General features: G+C 53.1%; 3 protein-coding genes and 1 pseudogene across 6 annotated transcripts; all 4 read right to left on the bottom strand.

Moving 5' to 3' along the window:
* Positions 1-843: 843 nt before the first annotated feature.
* Positions 844-1,698, bottom strand: LOC120873074 (annotated as a pseudogene).
* Positions 1,699-4,568: 2,870 nt separating this feature from the next.
* LOC120871999 (sialic acid-binding Ig-like lectin 8) lies at positions 4,569-10,578 on the bottom strand. 4 transcript variants are annotated; one of them, XM_040252136.1, is made up of 7 exons: positions 10,060-10,578; positions 9,579-9,857; positions 9,307-9,354; positions 5,959-6,216; positions 5,634-5,727; positions 5,269-5,350; positions 4,569-4,951 (listed from the first exon to the last, which is right to left on the bottom strand). In XM_040252136.1, exons 1-7 carry the CDS (start codon positions 10,493-10,495, stop codon positions 4,937-4,939), a joined length of 1,212 nt encoding a protein of 403 aa, XP_040108070.1. In that variant the 5' UTR covers positions 10,496-10,578; the 3' UTR covers positions 4,569-4,936. The 4 variants fall into 4 exon arrangements, with proteins under 4 accessions (XP_040108070.1, XP_040108069.1, XP_040108071.1 ...); XM_040252135.1 differs by having other exon boundaries at positions 4,569-4,946; XM_040252137.1 differs by having other exon boundaries at positions 4,569-4,946; positions 5,959-6,180.
* A 3,349-nt stretch (positions 10,579-13,927) lies between these two features.
* LOC120873073 (sialic acid-binding Ig-like lectin 6) lies at positions 13,928-18,721 on the bottom strand. The gene is made up of 4 exons (XM_040253812.1): positions 18,705-18,721; positions 18,420-18,530; positions 17,996-18,071; positions 13,928-14,562 (listed from the first exon to the last, which is right to left on the bottom strand). Exons 1-4 carry the CDS (start codon positions 18,719-18,721, stop codon positions 14,383-14,385), a joined length of 384 nt encoding a protein of 127 aa, XP_040109746.1. The 3' UTR covers positions 13,928-14,382.
* An 898-nt stretch (positions 18,722-19,619) lies between these two features.
* LOC120873072 (sialic acid-binding Ig-like lectin 5) lies at positions 19,620-22,850 on the bottom strand. The gene is made up of 6 exons (XM_040253810.1): positions 22,808-22,850; positions 22,304-22,648; positions 21,890-22,168; positions 21,658-21,705; positions 20,268-20,525; positions 19,620-20,182 (listed from the first exon to the last, which is right to left on the bottom strand). The coding sequence occupies exons 1-6, from the start codon at positions 22,848-22,850 to the stop codon at positions 19,875-19,877; spliced, it is 1,281 nt and encodes a 426-aa protein (XP_040109744.1). The 3' UTR covers positions 19,620-19,874.
* Positions 22,851-22,858: the final 8 nt, after the last annotated feature.

Genomic DNA, 22,858 nt, shown 5'->3' with positions numbered 1-22,858 from the left:
TACTCAGGTCGGAGGGTCCCGACCAAGGGGAAGTGGAGGACACTCAGGACAGAGATTTGTGAGGGTCTTCAGTGTGGAGGCTAGAAAACTCCAGGGTGAATGAACTTGACCTTGCCCTCCTGCACAAATGGGCAGGCACCTGGTGTTAGTGTTAGTCACCCAGTCATCTCTGACTCTTTGAAACTCCATGGACTGTAGCCTGCCAGGCTCCTCTGTCCGTGGAAGTCTCCAGGTGAGAATACTGGAGTGGGTAGCCACTCCCTTCTCCAGATCAAACCTGGGTCTCCTGCATTGCAGGTGGATTCTTTACCATCTGAGCCACGAGGGAAGACCAGGGGCCTGGTACCCAGCTTGGGAACTCAGTCTCCTCCTGGGAGGTGGAGATGGCACAGTCAGGAAACTGACAGAGAATCAGGGAAAGGATGGCATGGCAAAGTGAGCGGTGAGGAGAGGTGGGAAGAGAGGGAACACGGGGAGATGACAGTGAATAGTCACCCAGGAGTCCTCAGAGGCCCCAGAGAGAGGCCTGCTGGGGGACAGAGTGGGGGACTGGGTAGGGGAGACATAGGAGCCAAGAGGGGGTGAGTGACGAGGGGCCTGATTCTGCTCAGTCTTCACAGCATCCCCCATCTGACCTCCATGCTGCCCAGGGATCTCACACCTGTGCTGTTTTCCCAGAAGACCCGAATATCCAGGTTCTGTGGGGCATCTGGCAGAGAAAGGAATAAAAATCCTGCTGCATTGTGATGGGGGGGTCAGGAGTAAGGGGTGAGGCAGAAGTCTCCGTGTCTTCACCCCAGCTTGTCTCTAAGAAGAGTCCCCAAGTATCCCACCCAGGACCCTTCATCTCTTTCCCCCGCATCCTCCAGGACTCAAGTTCTTGGCTCCCCACTCACGGGACGCATTGAGCCTCATGGTCGCCTCTGTGCTCACACCAGCTCCAGGGAAGGTCACATGACGCGTGAGGTTGGTGCCGTGGTCCTGGGGCCTCGGGGTGAGGGTGAGCACCGAGGAGTCGGGACTCTCGGGGTGCGGGGAGGTCAGGGTGACCCCGGTCCAGGAGAAGGTGGGGGGCGTCCCCCTCTCACAGGCCCATGGCACCGCACAGGTGAGGTGGGTGGGGCGGCCGGATGCTAGGGTCCCCTGGACGTGGATGTCAGGTGTGTCTGTCAGAGCTGAGAGGGGGAGACACAGACCCAGGCCTGGAGGGGGGACCCCTGTGTGCCCCTCAGAGCAGTCTGTTCCCCAGCATCCTGTACCCCTGGGTCCCCCCAGGATGAGAAGACAGGCTGCCCCTCCCACCCTGCCCTGTATGTGTGTCCTCCCCTTGACCCCATCCTTACCCGTCACAAGGACGGAGAGCGGATGCCGTTTATAATTATATCTCACAGTAGGCCCTCTCTCCAACCTAAAGAACTATACTCCTGTGTCCCTCCTCTGGGCGTCTCTGACCTCCAGGGAGCAGTCCTTGGTCCGGGGGTCTCCAAGGAGGAGGAATCGGCCCTGGGTCTCACTTAGCACCGCACGCCCTGGGTTGTTTGTGGCCACTGCGGGATCTCCGTAGTCACGGGCCGGTTTTTGGAACCAGTAGCTGTGAGCTGGGTCAGAGTTGTTCCAGCCTTTCTGGGAATGGGAGACAGAGCAGGCCACGTGGACACACAAGCCCTCCTGCACCGACACGGACCGCGGTGCTTTCATCTGGATCCTGAGCCAGGGACCCTGCGGGAAATCAAGGATCAGCCGAGCCCCTGCCCCGCCCCGCCGTCCACTCACCTGCCCTCAGCAGCGGCAGTGGCAGCATGTCTGAGCTGGAGGGTGTCTGGGTGTCCTGTGTGTGAAAAGAGAAGGGAAGGGAGAGGGAGGTAGGGCTGCGGGGAGACCCGAGGGAAGCTGGGGAGGAGCAAGAGACTGTTCACAGAAGAGGAACTTCAGAGCCGGAGCTCCTCCCCCTCCACACAGAGCAGACAGGACACCCCTGGGCCCAGAGACTCCGGAGACCTGCCCAGAGAGGAGCAGACAAGCAGGGGACCCCCGTCCTGACCCCCATCTGGGGCTTGTCCCTCCAGCACCAGAGCTTGGACCTGTAAAGACACCGAGGGCTGGGACTCAAGCGGCCTCCTAAGGTTCTCCCATCCGAGCTCCGCTGTCTACACCAGGGAGCTGCTCAACTCCACTCTTGACCTGGAGAGTCACAGCCTCACAGAGACCCTCAGGTGGTCATTCCTGCAAGATGCAGGGCTCTTTACGGTCTGTGGGAGCGTCTGGAGCAGAAGACAAGAAGGGGCTCCTGGGTGGAGTGAAGGCAGCAGCCAGCCACCCATTCACGCATCCACCCAGCGGTGAGCGTCTCTGGGTGGTGACCTAGATACCAGAAGGGATACGACTCACCTGGTCTTGGCTGGAGAGATGCCCGCCGCCCGGGGCCCTCACTTCCTCCCCCAACACAGCACTGCTGGGTCTCACCAGCTTTTCGCTGGTGAGACGGCCATGTGTCCTGGCAGCATTCTGGGTCTTTTTTTAAGTGAATATGATTTCTCTCACTCCAATAAAAAACTAACTCTTTTCCAGTAGAGAAACTTGAAACTCTCAACAACAAATCCTTATTCCTCTTTTTCCCATCTCCTGGCCACCCTAGTTCTAATTTTCAGTCTTTAGGAAACTGACACCTTTGATACCTCATAGATGTGGAATCATATACTATTTGGCTTTCTGTGACTGGGTTATTGAAGGTACCATAATGTCCCTAGAGTTCATCCATGTGGTGGCATGTGTCAGAGAGTCCCTCCTTGATTTCCCTGGTGGCTCAGTGGTTTAGAATCCGCCTGACAGTGCAGGGGACACGGGTTCGAGCCTCGGTCAGGAAGCATCCTACATGCTGGAGAGCACCTAAGCCCGTGCCACACAATTACCTGCCTGCCTGCCCTGGAAACCGGGCTGCACAAGGACAAAAGCCACCACAATGACAAATCCCCATGCTACAACCAGACTGTAACCCTAGCTGTCTGCAACCAGAGAAAGCCCACGTGCAGCAACAAAGACTCAGCACAGGCAGAAATGAGTAGAAACTCTTTCCTTTTCCAGGCTGAATAATTTTCCATGGTTGTTGATCCATTCATCGGCTGAGGGGTGCTTGGATTGCTTCCATTGTCTGGCTGTTGTGAACACACTACCAGAAACACGAGTGTGCTAATGTCTCCAAGAGTCCATCCTCTCAATTCTCCTTGGAGATAATCAGAGGCAGAATGGCTGGATCATGCTAATAATATATTTAATTTCCGAGGAAGTACCATTATCTTACCATCTCACCGGCCTACTGCCCCCCTGACTTAACCACGGCTGTGATCAACTTACACTAACTATACGTTTGAAGGTGTTTATCTTGGACCCCTCTCCTGATCTCCAGACATTCCTGTCCAGCTCTCTCCCTGGCATCACAGTTGCATCTCTAAGGGCTTCACAGGAAAAACATGGCATTTCAAAGTCCTACTCTGAAGCCCTCCACGTGACACAACTCCATCTGCCCAGTTGTTCAGAAGAAACATTTGAACAACATCTTTGTTCCAACATCACCTTAGCTCCTCTTTTTCCCTCACTTACCACCTCCACTAAAAAATTTCAGGTACTTCCCTGGTGGTCCAGTGGCTAAACTCCCTGCTCCCTAGACTAGTGGTCTGGGTTTGATACCCCAGTCAGAGGGAGCTAGATCCCATGGGCTACAACTAAGAGTCACACACCGTCCCTGAAGATCCCACATGCTGCAACTAAGACCTGGCTGGGCAAATAAATAAGTAAAGATTTTTAAAAAGAAAAGCAATTCCACTAGCTTGACCTCACAATAGATCCAAATATACCTCCCTGTCTACATGACCTCCCTGGGCCATCACAGCATCACCTCCTGCCTGGGGTGCCCAGCACTCTTGCCACAACTCTTTCTTGCTGCCCTGGATCTTTCTGGGGTCTCCTGGTGGTTCTGAAAGTAAAGAATCCACCTGCAATGCAGGAGACCTGGGTTCACTCCCTGGGTGGGGAAGATCCCCTGGAGAAGGGAGCGGCACCCTGCTCCAGTATTCTTGCCTGGTCAGAGGAGCATGGTGGGCTACAGTCCATGGGGTCACAAAGAGCTGGACACGACTGAGAGGCTAACACTTTAGGGTTGATTCTGTTGTAACAGCCATTGGGATTCTGCTCCTTTCCTTGTGTGATTTTCCTCCAAACATGTCAGCAGCTGATGTGGTCTAATTTTATTTTTAATATATTTTTAAAAATTCAGGTCCACATAATGACAGCACCGTGATGACAGAAGTGCTCCTCATTCCCTTTATTTCAGTAAAATATTCATAGAATAAAAATTATTTTTAAGACAGCATAGGGGACACTTTGGGGAATCCCAGATGGCTCAGTGGTAAAGAATCTGCCTGCCAAGCAGGAGACTTGGGTTGGATCTCTGGGTCAGGAAGATCCCTTGGAGGAGGGCATGGCAACCCACTGCAGCGGACAGAGGAGCCTGCATGGACAGAGGAGCCTGGCGGGCTCCAGTCCATGGTGTTGAAGAAAATGGACATGACTCAGCAACTAAACAGCAACCTGTTACACCTGAGTGGCAGTAAGTGCATCGCCATGTTAGTGCAGCCATCACCACTGTTTCCAGAACGCTGTCATCATCCCAAACAGAAACTCTGCGTGGAGAGGCAGCAGGGGAGAGCCCGCCAGGACTTCGAATCCAGCCCTTGGTGTGGGCCCCTGCGTCCCCTGCGTGGGGAGGAAACAGAGCTGCTCCGACTGTGCGGGAAGTGGACGGGAACCGTCCCTGGCGAGTCCTCTGACCCGAGGGCCGTGTTTCCCAGCGAGAGGAAGCAGGAGATGCTTGGGTTCAGGGACTCAGGGAAGAGATGAGGCTGCTGGAAGGACCAGGGTCAGGACCGGGAGGAGACCGGCTTCAAGATGAGCTGTGCTTAGGAGGAAGGTCGGGGAGCCTTCAGTGATTTGTTGAATCCGTAGAAGGGGGCGGGGATTAAAGGCGGGCAATTTCGCCTAGCACCCTCCCCCGCCTTGCCCCTTCACCCCGCCCCCCTCACCCCCCTTGCGCCCCATCCCCTTCTGGCCTTCAGATGGGGGCTGTCATCAACGGGAGAATAAACCCAGCAGAGCAACGGGTTTGAGGAAGAAAATAGCAGCTGAGTTTTGGCCGCCCCGAGTGTAGCAATCCCAGGAGCCATCCCACTGGAGGTGTGCACTGGGATGTTGGTGGTGAGATGCCCCGTCACTCACCTGAGGGGTTAAAGAGGGGGTTTCCTTTGCCTCTGACACGCCCCCTGCCGGCCTGGCTGACTTCCTTGTGCAGCGCCTCACTCTGCAGGGCAGACCAGGCTCTTGAGTCTTTTCAGATTGGGATTCAAGGGGGATTGGACTCACCCACCCCCCAGCCGTGGTTCAGGGACAGGAGGGGTGGGACAGGGCGGTTGGCCCCACAGACCTGCTGGAGCACAGCAGGGACCTCCATCCCTGACAGTGGGCGGGGGGGCGGGGGGCGGTGAAGCCGGTCCCCAAGCGGAATCCTCGGGTGCCCCTGCACACCCTCCTTCCCTTCAGCCTCCTGCCCTCCCCTCAGCCTGCTCTCCCGGGGCAGTGCTCACAGGAGGCCCAGGAGACAGAGGAGGAGGAGCAGAGTCTTGACAGCCGCTTCCCAGATGGCTACCAGGACCGCCTCTGCCGGGCGCGCTGACCGCCCTGCGGGAGAGCGGACAAGGCCGCGTCGCCCGCTGGTCCGCAGCCTCGTCCTCCCGCTCCCAGGCGGACTGCGGTCCCTGGCCTTCCAGGCTCTCCTCACTCGCCGGATGGAGGCCCCCACGTGCCCGCCTCCCCCCACCCCGCCACCCGCCCGTCCAGCAGTTGTCGTCGGGGGGGCACTCAGGGCCTGCGGGCGGGGCGGGGCCTCCGCGGCAGCCCCCGGACACTCACTCTGCAGCGAGACCCTCAGGGAGACGTGCTGGGAGCCCAGGGCGTGCTGAGCGCGGCAGGTGAACTCCCCCTCGTCTCCCATGAGCACCCGCGGCAGCTCCAGCACCTCCGGGTGGCTGGGCCGTGAGGCGCTGAGGGCCAGGCTCCCCCGGGCCCAGCTGATCCTGGCGGGGGGGTTGCTGTCGACGACGCAGACAAGGCGCAGGGACTGGCCCTCCGAGACTGAAAGAGAGGATCCGTTTCCCTGGGCTATGGCTGCTAGAGAAAAGGAGACCGAGTGTCAGAGAGACCCAGAGACGGGGAGGAAGAGGAAGATATACTTGGAAGAGGGCTGAGAGGGAGCAGCCCACAGACATTGACGGGGAGAATCTCAGGCTCCAGAGTGAGCGTGATCCCCTCAGCACTGCTGTGTGCTCAGTCCGTGCTGATGGGCTCTGCTTGGTGGATCCGGTCCCCAGGAAGCAAACAGGGAGGCTCTTGGCCTACACAGGACACCCCTAAGTGCTGTCAGCCCTGCGGTTAATCCCACATGCCCTTCGTTTAGAACCCACATGGACCCTGAAAACTCTTGTCCCTTATTCATGGTTTCACTTGACACCAATTTACTGAGTTAACAAGCTGTCTCCAAGGAGGCTCAGGCTTCCCTGGTGGCTCAGTGGTAAAGAACCCGCCTGCCAGTGCAGGAGATTCGGGTTCAATCCTTGGGTCGGGAAGATCTCCTGGAGGAGGAAATGGCAGTCCACTCAAGTATTCTTTCCTGGAGAATCCCATGAACAGTGGAGCCTGGTGGGCTAACGTCCATGGGGTCACAAAAGAGTTAAGACATGACTTAGTGATAGCAACTAAACAACAAGGATGCTCACTCTTAGAAACAGTCTGGTGAGGAACTCGGGCCCAGGAGCAGGGGCTCACAACACCACATATTACTTGTGGTGGCAGTGACTCTGGGTGGCAAGAGCCCCTGTGTATGGTAATGTGAATGCTACTGTCAGATCCAGGAGGGCATCCTGGAGAAGGCAACATCTGCAGTCAAGTGTGAAAAGGAAAGCAGGGACGGCAAGACGATGATGAAGGGTTGGAAGGGCATTAAGGGAAGGAGGAACAGAGCTTGCAGAGATGACCAAGGCCTGTGCATATCGGGAAAAAGCACATAGACTTGCAAGTCTGGAGGGAAGGGGTTGGGGTGGATGTGGGGGGCCTTCAGAAATGGGGCCACAGGACAAACAGTGGCATTTGTTTTTGTAAACTCAAAGTGGGAGAAGCAAATGTGATTGATAAATGTAGCTGCGGGTATGCATACATGCTAAGTCACTTCAGTCGTGTCCAACTCTTTGCGACTCTATGGATTAGCCAACCAGGTTCCTCTGTCCATGGGATTCTCCAGGCAAGAATACCAGAGTGGGGCTGCCATACTCTCCTCCAGGGGTCTTCCCAATCCAGAGATTGAACCCAGGTCAATGATTCCTTACCACTGAGCCACAGGCAGATTCCTTACCATCTGAGCCACCAGGGAAACCCAAGAATACTGGAATGGGTAGCCTATCCATCTAAGCACTGTAAACATCACTGTGTATGTATGCTCAGTTGTTCAGCCATGACCCCATGGACTGTAGTCTGCCAGATTCCTCTGTCCATGGAGATTCTCTAGGCAAGAATACTGGAGTGGATTGGCATTCCCTCCTCCAGGGCGTCTTCCCAACCCAGGGATCGAACCCAGGTCTTCCACATTGCAGGTGGACTCTTTACCATCTGAGCCACCAGAGACGCCCACTATATTCAATATCCCATGATAAAGAATATAAAAGAATATTACAATAGTTACAAGATTACTTGTGCAGTGTTTCAGTTAGTAAAATACAATGAACACCACAATTTTCCACTGATAGACGCACAGGGACTCAGAATTCATCCAGGCACTGGAGTACCCCCAGGTCCTGAAGAAGAATAGGGATGTCTGAACTACCGCTATCAAAGGATGCCTAAGATGCTTTAGGCAAGCAAACCAAGGCTCAGAGCAGCTCGTGGACACAGGTAACTTCCCACAAGGGGACTGGGCGTCTGAGGACAGACTCTGCTGAACATTTTGAATTTTTGATCCTGTGAAATACATATGACAAGCCTAGACAGCATATTAAAAAGCAGAGACATCACTTTGCTAACAAAGGTCCATATAGTCAAAGCTATGGTGTCTCAACTAGTCATGTACAGATGTGAGAGTTGGACCATAAAGAAGGCTGAGCGCTGAGGAATTGATGCTTTCGAACTGTGGTGCTAGAGAAGACTCTTGAGAATCCTTTAGACTGCAAGGAGATCAAACCAGTCAATCCTAAAGGAAACCAACACTGACTATTCATTGGAAGGACTGATGCTGAAGCTGAAGCTCCAATACTTTTGCCACCTGATGCAAAGAGCTGACTCAATGGAAAAGACCTGGGAATAACTGAAGGCAGGAGGAGAAGGGGGCGACAGAGGATGAGATGGTTGGATGGCATCATTGACTCAACAGACATGAGTCTGCGAAAACTCCAGGAGATAGTGAAGGACAGGGAAGCCTGGCGTGCTGCAGTTCATGGGGTTGCAAAGAGTTGGACATGACTGAGTGACTGAACAACAATACATAACCTGTCAAAATAGATGTAAATTACAAACTATTGAGAGAGCACTTCCCTGGTGGTCCAGCAGTAAAGAATCCACCTGCCAATGCAGGAAACATGAGTTTGATACCTGGTCCAGGAGGATCCCACATGCTGCAGGGCAACTACTGAGCCTGTGCTCTAGAGCCCGGGAGCTGCAACTACTGAGCCCACGCACTGCAACTACTGCAGCCTGCACACCTAGAATCTGTGCTCTGCAACAAGAGAAGCCACCGCAGTGAGAACCCCTACACCGAAAGCAGAGAGTAGCCCCTGCTTGACACAACTAGAGAAAAGCCTGTGCAGCAACGAAGACCCAGTGCAGCCAAAAATAAAATTTACAATGTAAAACTATTTAAATAAAAAATGTTTTTAAATGTAAAACTATTGGGAGAAAATAAAGAGCAGAGCTTGAGGAGTCAGGTCGTGGGTGGTGAGACACTCTGAGGGGTGGGCTCTGCCCTGTGGATGTCGCCCTGCTCTTGGGGAGCAGAGGAGGAAGTGGACAAGTCCCAGGGGAGTGAGGGGAGGTGGGGACAGCTGGGCATAGCGGCCATGGGGGCAGAGGAGGGGCAGGGACCACTGGGTTCACCCACTAGGAGGCTCTGGTCACTGGGGTGGGTCCAGAGTGAGGCAGGGACCAGCAGAGACCAGCCCAGCCCTGAGCCGGAAGCAGCCTTGCTCCTGACAGCCCAGGAGGGGACCTCCTTCCTACCTGTGTTGTTTCCTTGGAAGACAGTCACAGTCAAGTTCTGTGGAGGGTCTGGGACAGAGAGACATGGCGGATCCACGTCACTGGCGAGGCCTTTGTGGACCTGGGCCCAGTGTCCCCAGGAGCTGCAGAAATGGGGAAAAGGTGGGGGGGCAGGCATCCTCCTACCCCCTCCCAGCCTGGATTCCAGAACCCGGTGTCTGAGGCCCTGGTGCCCCCTTCCCCTCTGCCCTCCGACCCCATCAGGGACCCGGGTGTCCTGGCCCAGCTCTCACAGGACACGTTGAGGCGGACGACCCTCGCTGTGGTCACTTCAGCTCCAGGCAAGGTCACCTGACAGGTGAGCTTGGTGCCGTGGTCCTGGGGCCGTGGAGTCAGGGTGAGCACCGATGAGAGACTTGTCGTGAGAACCTGGGAAGAGACGGTGGCCCCCTTCCAGGAGAAGATGGGGGGCGTGCCCCGCTCACAGGCCCAGGGCACAGAGCAGGTCAGGTTCCCGGGGCGGCCGGACACCAGGGTCCCCGAAATGAGGATGGCAGGTGTGTGGGTGAGGGCTGATGAGAGGAGGGGGGAGACAAGGGATCAGGAAGAGGGTTTGGGGTGTGGCCCCCAGAGAAGCCTCCGACTTCGGTCCAGTCTCTCCCCCTGGGCTGCCGCTTTACCCCAGATGCCCTCCCAGGAGGAGCTCCCATCCCAGGCCTGCCCTGGGACCCTCCCTGTGACCTCTCCTGGACCTCCCCTCACAGCCCGCCTTACCTGTCACATGCAAGGAGAGCTGGTTAGACATATAATTGTTTTTCACACTTCCTCGTTCCATCCGAAAAAAGTATGAACCATTGTCCCTCCTCTTGGCGTCTCTGATCTCCAAGGAGCAGTTGTAGGCCCGGGTGTCCCCGAGGAGATGGAACCGTCCCTGGGTCTCCTCCTGCACTTCTCTGTCTGGGTTGTTTGTGGCCACAGGTGCATCCGTGGATGTCGCCGCCCCTTCCTGAAACCAGTAGCCCAGAGTTGAGGTAAAAATGGCCCAGACATCCCAGGGGTAGGAGAAGGAGCAGGGCACGTGGACACACAGGCCCTCCTCCACCGTCACCAGCTCCGGCACCTGCAGCTTGTAATTCTCCTCAGGCCCCATCTGGCCCTCGGCTCCCTCCCTCCGCCAGAGCAGGGCCACCAGCAGCCGCAGTAGCAGCATGTCTGTAGTTGGCAGCGGCAGATTCCCTCAGGGCAAGCCTCTTTCTTAAGGTTCATTCCGCAGGAAATGGAAGTTGCGAGATCTAGAGGAGGCGCCAGCAGGAAGACGAGGGTGAGGTCAGAAGGAACCTCTGTCAGAGGAGGAACTTCACACCGGAGAACGCTGGCAGCGGAAGAGCCCTGAGGGCTCCGCCACCCACCCACCACCTCACGTCCACTCCTGGGGACGCTGGGCCGAGGAAAGTGAGAGACTTGCACAGGTTCACACTCCATGTTGGGCCAGAGCCCCACCTCCCGCCTCCCTGTCAATGCCCTTCCCCTTGGGGATCATTTTCTGCAAAGCAACAAAGAGTCCCTTCTGGCCAGACCCCCTGAGTCACAGCTTGTAGGTGTTTGTGAAGATCGGTCCAGCCGGGGTGGGACCTAAGGATATGGGAGGTGGGGGCGAGGAGGTCAACTGCTTATCCTCCCTCAGTGTCACATACCCCTGAGGCACGGTCCAGTGGAGAGCCAGTAAGTGTCCCAGCATTTGTAGCTCCCTGTGAAGAGGAGTTGTAATTCTGTGAATATTTGTTTTATGGATTTTGAGGCTCCATTTGTAGATGCATACATGTTTAAAATTTTATATTTGAGGGGGAGAGTGAATTAAACCTTTGCTCTTTATGAAGTGCTCCTTCTTAATGCCTTTGGCATCAAAAACTCACCCAAGGAATTCCTTGGTGGTCCAGTGGTTGGGACTATCACTGCCCAGGACTAGGGTTCAATCCCTGGTGGGGAAACTAAGATCCCTGCAAGCTGCACAGCATGGCTAAAACAAAACAAACGAACGAACGACAACAGCAAAAAACCTTCTCCATCTTATGTTAGGATAACATCAGCTTTTCATGCTTAGTACTTGCACCATGTATCTTCTGACATCTCGTTTCAAGCTTCCTGAGTCCTTAAGTTCTAGTAATGTTTCCTGTAAATATGGGGAGACAGATTTCCTTCATTTGTCCTGTCCTTCGTTCCTCCAAAAGCACAGGGATGTGCTCTGCTTGCTCCTGAGAGGAGAGAGCACGGTGAAGTTGACACACCAAGACTTTCCCCTCATCCTCCAGCAGGGAGCTGGGCGGGGCATCAGGAGCCTAGAAAACTAGGAGTTGGCAGGAGGGGTGTGGCCAGGAGCCTCAGGGTGGGAGGTCACGAGAAGCAAGTGGGATAGTGCGCTTAATCCAGCGGAGTGTCTAGAATATGGTGAGCCCTTGGAGCTGGCTGTGATTGTTTTTGTGGGTTGGGGTTGTAGGGTTACCACAGTTGCCCCCATGACTCCGTGACTGGTTGCCACACAGCCCTTCCGCCTTTCCCCAGAGTTACTTCCTCTCACTGTTCCAGTACGACAGGCTCTGCCCTGCCTCTCCGGCTTTGCTCATGCAAACCCCTCTGCTGGGGGGGCTTTGGTGCTCAGGACACATAGAATTAGGACTGCCCGGCTGGGAACCGCCCACCACTGGGAACCATCAGAACCTATTGGGCGAGAGTCTTGCTCCTGAACACGGGGAAGAATGTTCCTCTTGTGTAGCTGGTGGGTGTGGAGGAAGTGGTGGGAAAGTAGGACAGGCACTGGCGAGGAGGCCCATTAAATGGGTTTATTGTCGGTTTCCATAATGTCTTAGGACATTCCCATTGCTTGCTTGCTTTATTTTTCTGAAACACGTTGCTTTGTCTTCTCTTGAGTTTATAATGCACAATCCTTTCCTTAGATACAGAGTCTTTTTATCCCCTCTGCCATTTTCCAAGATCCTTCTCTATTCCCTTCTCCCCAAGCCAACCAACCGTACTCCTTTCCATGAACTGCTCTTCTTAACTACAACGCAAAGAGTGAAAATAGAATTTAATCCTCAGGAAAGTATGCTGGGTATGAAGAACACATAAAGCATTCCTCTTCAATACTTGAAGTATCTGTGGTCCCCTCTCTAGGGCCTGGGACTTTGTAATACTGAGGGCACCTACGAATGAGAGGATTGTGTAAAATCGTGTTAAGCTCCTTTCCAGCTCTAATGACCTACGATGCAATGTATTCCATGTACATTTTAGAATCCAGCTCATCCAGTTCTACCAGAGCTCTCACTCAGAATTTGAGATTGCACTAAATTTATCCATCTGATCTCCTAACAATATTGAGTCTTCAAATCCATGAACATGGTACATAGCTCCATTTATTTAGGTCTTCTTTCATTTCTTTAAGCAATATTTTAATGTGCTCAGTATACAGGACTTACATACATTTTAATTCATTTCACATTTCATGTAACTGTAAACTGCATCTTTAAAAAAATATTCAATTTCTAATTGCCTTTGGCCAATACATAGAATTACAAAGGAACTTTGCAATTTGAATAAGTACCTTAACACCTGGCTGAACTCTATCCGGGCTTCCCAGGTGGCTCAGTGGCAAAGAATCTGCCTGCCAGTGCAGAAGACGCAGGTTTGATCCCTGGGTTGGTAAGATCCCCTGGAGAAGGAAATGGCAACCCACTCCAGTACTCTTGCCTGGGAAATCCCATGGACAGAGGAGCCTGGCAGGCTACAGTCCATTAGGACATAAACGAGTCAGACACAACTAAGCAACTAAACAAAAACAAACTCTATGCTTGGTGTTAGCAGTTTCTTTGTGGATAATTTTAGAATTTCTAGACACACAATTATTACATCATCTGTGAATAAAGACTGTTTTAGTTCTTTTATGAATCGGATAGCTCTTATTTCTGCTTCTTGCATTTATTGCACTGGAGAGAATCTACAATATATTGCTTAATAGAAGTTGTAAGAGCAGCCATCATTGCCTGATTTCCAGTTCTGTGACTTCTGGGGCTGGCCCCTCCAAGCCTTAGGAGAAGTTGTCAGCAAAAAATTTATGTGTTCAGAGTCCACAAAAAGCTTTGTGTCAGGATCTTCATTACCTGTTTTCTGTGTATACTTTCACTGCTCTTTCACAACAGTCTAGCTAGACAGGAATGGTGTCCCTGCTCACAGAACAGTAAAGTGAGGCACAGAGAGACAAAGTGACTCATTTGATGAGTGACATAAATGAATGTGAACTCAGTTCTTTTGGTCACAGCCCTCCACTCCTGGGCAGCAGATTGGACAAAGGTCCGTCTAGTCAAAGTTGTGGTTTTCCCAGCAGTCATGTACGGATGTGACAATTGGACCATAAAGAAGGCAGAGCACCGAAGAATGAATACTTTTGAATTGTGGTGCTGGAGAAGACTCTTGAGAGTCCCTTGGACAGCAAGGAGATCAAATCAGTCCATCCTAAAGGAAATCAACCCTGAATATTCATTGGAAGGACTGATGCTGAAGCTGAAGCTCCAATACTTTGGCCACTTGATGCGAAGAACTGACTCATTGGAAAAGACCTTGATGCTGGGAAAGATTGAGGGCAGGAGGAGAAGGGGGTGACACAGAATGAGTTGGTTGGATGGCATCAACGACTCAATGGACATGAGTTGAGCAAGCTCAAGAAGATAGTTAGGGAAGATAGCCAGGGAAGCCTGGTGTGTTGCAGTTCAAGAGATTGCAAAGAGTTGGACACGATTTTAGCAGCTGACCAACAACAACTTTTGGTTACAAGTCCTATGGTCTTCCACCCATACCAGGGGATTCTGACCACCGCCAAGAAGGCCATTTGTTTTTAAATGATTGGATACTGAGTGTTACAGGCTGAAAACTCTTGTCCTTATAAGAAGAATGAATTAGGACACAGAAACACACAGAGGGGAGGCCGTATGAGGACATGGGGGGGAAGACAACTGTCTCCAAGCCAAGGAGAGAGGGCTCGGAGGGAACCAAGCCTGCCGACACCTTGACCTCAGACTTTCAGGCTCCAGACCACGAGAAAAGAATTCCTCACTTGTGTATCTTGATCTCTGAGTACTCAGTGTGAGAGCCTTCCTGTTTCTGAGGCTTCGGCTTGTGAAATCGGAGGAAAGCATAGTGAGGCTCTTGTTCATTTCTTGAGATGGGGCCAGCCCCATCGGGGCCAGGGTGGTCTGCAGGGGTGTCTGTCCAGAACTGGGGCTGGCGTTCCTGAGAGGAAGGAGGAGAAAAGATTCAGATCCAGGCAACAGGGTCTGGGAGAACTATGGAGTCAAAGACGATGGAATGGAACTGGAACTGATGGAACTTTTATCATTTGCCCATTCATTTGTTCAAACATAGTTAATTCAGATTGACCAGCCCTGCGTGAGTGTTTACATGAACCACATTATATTGTTTAAAAATGCTAGGAGAGAATACTATTGTCATATGTGTCTTAGAAATAGTAAAACTAAGGCTAAGAGAGATTATAGACATTGTTTTCCTGAAGACACACCTCTATAGATGAACCCCTGAGCCAGGACTTGAAACCAGTTCTTTCCAACTAGGGTGCTGTCCTTTGTTCAGGCTGTGTGTGTAGGAAGTGCTGTGTGTGGAGCGATGGAAAAAGGAGACATAGTCACTCAGATTATGCAGTGTGTGGTTTTATGTGTGTGTGTGTGTTTTTTTTTTTTTTTGAGGGGGTGGTTTTGTTTTTGCCACACCACACGGCTTGCGAAATCTTAGTTCCTTGACCAAGGATCAGATGGATGCCCCGTGCCATGGAAGCTTGGAGTCTTAAGCATTGGACCACAGGGAAATCAGGGAAATCCTGCTTATGGTTTTCTAGGCGAGGCAGCTAATAGACAAATACATTTCAAGGTCTAAATTTGATAGGAGATATTTTGAAATGTAAAGCAAGGGTGGGGGTGGGCAGGTTCTAGAAGACAGAGTAGAGATCAGATCCTGCAATAAAAATGGTAACCAGATACCCTCACTCATATCAGCTCCCTGCCTGCAATACCCTCAGGCTATAGGAGCATGAACTAGAAACCCTCGAACAGCAGCAAAGAGAGGCAGACAGATCATTCTCAGATTAGGAGAAAATGGTTGCTGTTGTTGTTTAGTCACTAAGTCATGATTCTTTTGTGACCCTATGAACTGTAGCCTGCCAGGCTCCTCTGTCCACGGGATTTTCCAGGCAAGAATAGCAGAGTGGATTGCCCTTTCCTCTTCCAGGGGACCTTCCTGACCAAGGGATTGAACCTGCATCTCCTGCCCTGGCAGGCAGATTCTTTACCACTGAGCCACCTGGGAAAGTGAAAGTTGCTCAGTTGTGTCTAACTCTTTGCGACCCCATGGACTATAATCCATGGAATTCTCCAGGCCGGTATACTGGAGTGGATAGCAGTTCCCTTCTCCAGGGGATCTTCCCAAACCAGGGATTGAACCCAGGTCTCCCACATTGCAGGTGAATTCTTTACCAGCTAAGCTACCTGGGAAGTCCGAGAAAATGGTTATTTTACTTTATTTTTTTGGCCATGCCACCCGGCTTGCAGGATCTGAATTCCCCTGACCAGGGGTCAAACCCAGCCCCCCCTGCAGTGAAAGTGCCAAATCCTAACCACTGGGCCACCAGGGAATTCCCATGAAAATGGCTATTTTAGAAGATAGGGAGAAGGCTGCCCATATTAAGGAAAAGCAAGGTGAAAATAAGTAAGTTAATAGTTTAAATCTACTATAGCCAAAACACAGAAAGGAAAAAAATGTGTCTGTTAATAACTGTGACTGAAGTATCTGTATACAGATGAATCTCACCAATCAAAAGATAGAGACAGCGACTTTTATTAGCAAGTGAAATTTAACTACATAGTTAATCAATGATTTATTCCAGGAATATTGGAATCACCTACTGTGAGTTACGAGCTAGGCTTTCCTCTAGGTGTTGGGAAGACATCAGGGAATAAAGTAATAACAACAGCAACAAACTGCCTTTGGGACTTACTAGAGGAGGGAAAGGTTCTGATTGGTTATCAGGAGAACTTGCTTCATACATACCAGAGACTCTTCTAATCATGCCTCATAACTACTCTGATCTTCCCTGGTGGCTCAGATGGTAGAGAATCTGCAGGCCGTGAGGGAGACCTGGGTTTGATTCCTGGGTCAGGAAGATGCCCTGGAAAAGGGAATGGCTACCCACTCCAGTATTCTTGCCTTGTTACAATAAGTTTTAACCACTGGACCACCAGGGAAGTCCCAATATTAATAATATTCCCATGTCACAGGAAATAAATAGAGGTCAGGAAGAGGACATCATTTATCCAAGGTCACACAGCTTGTAAATAAGGATTTGAATGCAAGCAGTCCAGCTCCAGAGTACATGTTTTGAATCATGATGCTATACTGACCCAATGAGACCCTCATTTAAAAAAAGATAAAAAGAAGGTCACTGAAAAATTGAAAGCAAAATAACACAAAAGATATCTCATGATTTCTGACAAGATAGGGATTGAACACACACTAAGGATTCCATTACCCAAGATTAACCAAGAAGAAACTGCAGGGGGAAATATGTAAACTAAATTTAAAACCTGATTTTCTGTCTTCTTGTTCTGCCAGTTCCTGAGAGAGGAGCTTTGAGATAATCAACCCTAACTGTGGATGTGCCTATTTCTCCCTGCAACTCTGTCTGCATTCGTTGATTTATTTTGAGAGACAATGCTCCATTATTGGGGGCATCCACATGTAGGATTTTACATCTTTTAATAAATCACTAGAGGCCATATATAGAGAGTGAGCATTGCCTGATTCCATTTATATGACACTCGAGAATGGACAAAGTGAATCAATAATGATAGAAATCAGTGATTGCTGGAAAGGGGTGGGGGTTGAACGAGAAGGGGAATAAAAGAATTTGGGGCCCTGATGGAAATGTTCCCTATCTTGACTGGGGACATGGTTACAAGATGTATGCGTCTGTCAAAGTTTGTTTAACTTCGTACTTAAACGGTGTAAATACCTCTATATGGGCTTCCCTGGTGACTCAATGGTAAAGAATCTGCCTGCCACTGCAGGAGACCTGGGTTCGATCCCTGGGTGGGGAAGATCCTCTGGAGAGGAAATGGTAACCCACTCCAGTATTCTTGCCTGGAGAATACCATGGACAGAGGAGTCTGGCGAGCTATGGTCCATGGGGTCGCAAAAGAGTCAGACACAAGTTCATGACTACACAACGACGATATCTCATTAAAGCTGAAAGTAAATAACAGGGTGGTAGATTTGAAAGATACCCATCAGGAGTGATGAACTGTGGCGCTGGGGTGCATCAGGCTGTCTACCTACTTCCTATCCTCAGTGAGTCTGACATAGGCTAGGTTTGGGCCAATTCTCTTTCCCATAATCAACGTATGAAGAAAAGGCTAAAGCTCTAGGAGAATATGATAATCTGACATACCAAGCAAAATACCCCCCAACCAACCAACTAAAACGATCTACATATTTCATCAGAAGCAGCAGTGCTAGAGTAGTTGAATCAGTAGTTTTAAACAACCCCACGTGGAATTCCAGGGAGTGCTGGATGTTAATAGGGAAATGCCAAGGGCTCGGACCAGGGATACCACCCACAAGGGATAAACTGAATGGGACCGCCTGCCCCATTACTCACCCTGGAGCCTGAGCCCACGGCCTGGTTCGTATCATCCATGCTTTGCACTGGCTGGGTCTTTCTGCGGGTCTTCACTCTAAAGGAACAGCCCCGGGCGTTTCAGCCTGCTAATTTGGGTCACGGGGTAGGCAGCCCATCCCCTCCTCCCTACGAAGAGCAGGGAATGAGGGAGGCGCTGGCAGTGGATCCAGTGTCCAGGTCCTGCCACCTGGACAACCCAAGAGCTGGACTAGGGCTGGGGAAGAAACCTCCAGGCTTGGTCCAGTTGCTTACGGGCTGATTCATGCCATCACTCAGCCTTCTTTCTCTGTCTCGGGGCTTTCCAACCAGTCCCCCGGCCCTCCAGCTCAGGTTTTCTGAGATTCCGTGACCCTGAGCCCTTCCCACCCTGGGCTTCTCCCTCCACCATGGAGCCCCCTCTCACCTGAAGATGAGATACAGGCAGAGAGAAAGCAGGACTGTGACGCTAGCTCCCCCAACTGCTCCTAGGACCTTGCCAGCCCTGGGCTGTGGTTTACCTGTAGACAATTTGAATCTTGTTTAAACTCCAACCCCAATACATGGCATCTTCCCAACAGACCACCCCTCTCTGTGTTGTTAGTGTACCTGCCTCCCCCTTGACTTCCCATCCAAGACTCAGTCACTGGACGTTTCCATTGCCCTGTAGACCCTGGGGCCAGCCCCTTCCCCTGGACTCAGGACTGAGAACCTTCCACCACCGGCCATGCCAGCTGGGGCCCTGGGGTGCCCCTCCTCCGAGCTCCATCCCTCTGGGGCTGTTTAGGTTGACTTGCGCTTCCCTCCCGCAAGTTCATATGTTGAATTCTCCTCACCCCTAGTCACTCAGAATGTCACCTATATGGAGAGGAGATCTTTACTGAAGTAGTCAAGTTAAAATGAAGGCCCAGCAGGGCCCCCTGGTGGCTCAGTGAGAAGGAGTGTGCCAGCCAATGTGGGAGACACAGGATCGATCCCTGGTCCAGGAAGATCTCACATGCCTCAGAGCAGCTAAGCCCCTGCGCCACAACTATTGAGTCTGTCCTCTAGAGCCCGAGAGCTGTAATGACTGAAGCCCTCGCTCCCTAGAGCCCGTGCTCTGCAACAAGAGAAGCCACCTCAGCAAGCACCACAACTCGAGAGTAGCCCCCGCTCTCCACAATTAGAGAAAGCCCCCATAGCAACAAAGACCCAGCACAGCCAGAGATAAATTATTTAATTAAAAAACATGAGATCAGCAGGGGCTAATCTGATATGACTGATGTCCTAAAAAGGGGAAATTTGGACACAGACGCAGGCAGGCAGAATAATGCCATGTAAACATGAAAGCGGGGTTGGGGAGGCTTCCCAGGTGGTGCTAATGAAAAAGAACCTGCCCCCCAATGCAGGAGACCCTCATCCAGGCAGAACCTGCCCTCCAGTGGAGGAGGGGTCGAGCAGCCGTGGGGGTGCTGTGGGTTCGATCCCTGGGTCAGGAAGATTCCCCTGGAGGAGGGCATGGCAACCCATTCCAGTATTCTCGCCTGGAGAATCCCACGGACAGAGGAGCCTGGCGGGCTGCAGTCCACGGGGCCACAAAGAGTCGAACATGACTGAAGCGACTGAGCACTCACAGACACAAACACGAAAGCAGAGATGGGGGTGACGCTCCTACGAGCCAAGGAACACCAAAGGTTGCCAGCAAAACTGCCAGAAGTCGTGGGGAGAGTCCTGGAACAAATCTCACAGCCTGCAATGAAATCAACCCTGCTGACACCTCGATCCCAGGCTTCCAGCCCCCAGAACTGGGAGGTGTATCTGTTTAAGCCCCCAGTTGGAGGTGCTTTGTTCTGGCTGCCCTAGCAGACTCATATAAGGATCCAGGCTCCTCTTCTCTGGGGCATCACCCCTTGGCAGACCTCTGACCTGGCAGCAGCAGGACAGACCCGCTCCGGGCCCCGTGGACGTTCAGGGCCTCACAGCTGAGGCTCAGGCCAGAGGGGAGCCCCTCGCGGAGGCTCAGGGATCCGTTGGCCCAGGGCCCGGCGGAGCTGGAGCTGACCTCGAAGGAGGCGTTACTGAAGTTCTCCTCCAGCAACCCCTCGCCCAGCCGCCAGCGCAGGGAGGGGGCCGGCCGGGCTCGGGAGGAGCAGCTGCAGCGCAGACCCTCGTCCTCCTGGGAGCAGGAGGGGCCCAGCAGCTGCGGAGGTGCTGTGGGGAGAGATGGGAGGGATCAGGGGTGCCCCTCCCCTCCCTGGAACCCCAGCATCCTGTCCCCAGGGGACCCCACACTCACAGACCACGGAGAGGCTCAGGGAGATATTTTGGGAGCCCAGTGGGTTCTGAGCCCGGCAGGTGAACTCTTCTTCTTCTGCTGCCCCTACACAAGGCAGCTCCAGGACCCCGGTGCTCGAGACAGGGGTGGCCTCCAGGGCGGGAGACCCCCGGAACCAGCTCAGCTGTGCAGGGGGGTTGCTGTCAGCAACACAGAGCAGCTGCAGCGCCTGGCCCTCCTGGACCGGAAGGAACGAGGTGTTCTGCAGAATCTTGAGGGCTTCGGGGGAAGAGAAGGGCAGAGACAAAGAGATGGACTGGGCAAAGCTGGCACCTCTCTCCTCCTGCGATGTCCACACTAGCTCTGGGGAGAGGACTGGCAGAGTCTGAACCACAGGAATTCAGAAGAAGCCCCAGCAGTTTACCTGGAGCTGCCCAGACAGTACATCAGATGGGGCATAGAGGGTTCAGGACAAGGATGTGTGTGTTTGAGACGCTCAGTCATGTTCGACTCTTTGTGACCCCATGGACTGTGGCCCTCCAGGCTCCACTGTCCATGGGATTCTCCAGGCAAGAATACTGGAGTGGGTTGCCATGACCTCCTCCAGGGAATCTTCCTGACCCAGGGATCGAACCCGGGTCTCCCGTATTGTGAGCAGGTTCTTTACCATCTGAGCCACCAGGGAAGACCTGGTGGACAAGGATACAGTGAGCAAATGCAGTTATGGGACAAAGAAGAGAAAACAGAAGGTGGTAAAACATCAGAGAGGGATTTCCTTGGCGGTCCAGTGGTTAGGACTCCACACTTCCACTGCAGGGGACACGGGTTCAATCCCTGGTCAGGGAACTAAGATCCTGCATGCTGCATTGTGTGACCAACTGCTGACCAGCCCCCCACCCCACGCCCTCCTCCCCACCCCCCGCCAAAAAAAAAGTCAGAGAGAAAGCAAAAGGAATGTGACAGCTTCCTTTGAATTTAGCCAAAGAAAGCTGTGGGTGAGCTGAAGGTTAACTTCAGGGAGCTGAGCTTTCGGGATTCCACACCCCACCCCCCAGCTCTCCCTGTGTCTGACCTCAATAGCTGGGCCCTCAAATATATTCCACTTAGTCCTCTGAGGGGGCTTCCCAGGTGGGACTAGTGGTAAAGAATCCACCTGCTACTGCAGAAGACACAGGAGTCGTGGGTTCGGTCCCTGGGTGGGGAAAATCCCCTGGAGGAGGAAATGGCAACCTACTCTAAGCATTCTTGCCTGGGAAATCTCATGGACAGAGGAGCCTGGTGGGCTATGGTCCATGGAGTCGCAAAGACTCTAACAGAACTGAGCAAAAAGTCCTCTGAGGTCCAATGAAGCTCTGTCCTGGCAGAGACCTGGGTTCCATCCCCAGTCTGGAGGGAAGAGGTTTCTTCCTACCTGTCCTGTTTCCTTGAAAGATGCTGATGGCCACGTGCTGTGGAGCGTCTGTGACAGAAGGATAAGCAGGATCAACACTCGTGGTGAGGGAGTGGGCGGGCATTGGTGCCATGGAAACAACCAAGCGGGCGGCCCTTCCTGTTCAGCTGCAAGACCCGGATGTCAAGCCCCACCCCAGCTCCCCCTGCCCGCACACCCTCAGGCCCCTCCGGCATCCTCACCCCTCACTCACAGGTGACGTTGAGCAGGATGGTCCGCTCCACCATCGCCCCGCTTGTGGGGAACTTCACCTGACAGGTGAGCCTGGTGCCGTGGTCCTGGGGCCGTGGGGTGAGGGTGAGCACCGACGAGAAGGGGGTCCTGGGGCCCAGGGAGCTGGGGGCAGCTGACGTCCAGGAGAAGATGGGGGGCGTGGCCCGCTCACAGGCCCAGGGCACAGAGCAGGTCAGGTTCCCCGGGCGACCGGGCTCCAGGGCCCCCGGGCTGCGGACGTGGGGCTGGTGGGTGAGGGCTGGTGAGGACAGAGAGAAGGATAGGGCGGGCCCCCTTGGCATCTTGTTAGCCTGCCCCGGGGTCTTGTCGTGGTGTTCCCACCCCAGCCCTGGTTTCCCGTGCCCCTTTCTTTCCCTGAGCGCCCCTACCATACCTGTCACGTGCAGAAAGAGCATCTTGTTTAGATATGGGAGTGTCCTGAAGTGTGTCTCAACTTGAAAGAAGTATGTCCCGCTGTCCCCTGCGTTGACATCCGTGATGCTCAGGCTGCAGTTTCTGGCCTGGGGCTCCCCGGGGATGGAGAATCGCCCCTGGGTCCCCTCTGGCTTGTTCGTGGCCACCGGGGGATCGCGTTTTGTGTCTGCCCCTTCCCGGAACCAAAACATGTAGAACTTTGCAAAGGAAGCCAAGGGATGGGAAAATCTGCAGGGTACGAAGACACACAGGCCCTCCTGCACGGTCACATTCTGCCGCAGCTGCAGGTGCTGAGCTAGGGGTGCTGGGCGGAAGCAGAAAGTCAGCCTGGAGCTCCAGTGCCTCGCCCCAGTGTGTGTGTGTGTGTGTGTGTGGTGTGTGTGTGTGTGTCTCGCGTGTGTGTCTCGCGTGTGTGTGTGTGTCTCAGGGCAGGGGAGTTCCCCGCGCCCCTCAGCCCACTCACCTCCCCACAGTATTGGCGGCAGCAGCAGCAGCAACAGCGGCATCCCTTCCT

This window comes from Oryx dammah, unplaced genomic scaffold (assembly GCF_014754425.2).
Source record: "Oryx dammah isolate SB20612 unplaced genomic scaffold, SCBI_Odam_1.1 HiC_scaffold_13, whole genome shotgun sequence".
NCBI lineage: Eukaryota > Metazoa > Chordata > Mammalia > Artiodactyla > Bovidae > Oryx > Oryx dammah.
The sequence above is the reverse complement of the archived record's forward strand: the minus strand, read 5'-3'. Positions and strand labels throughout refer to the sequence as shown.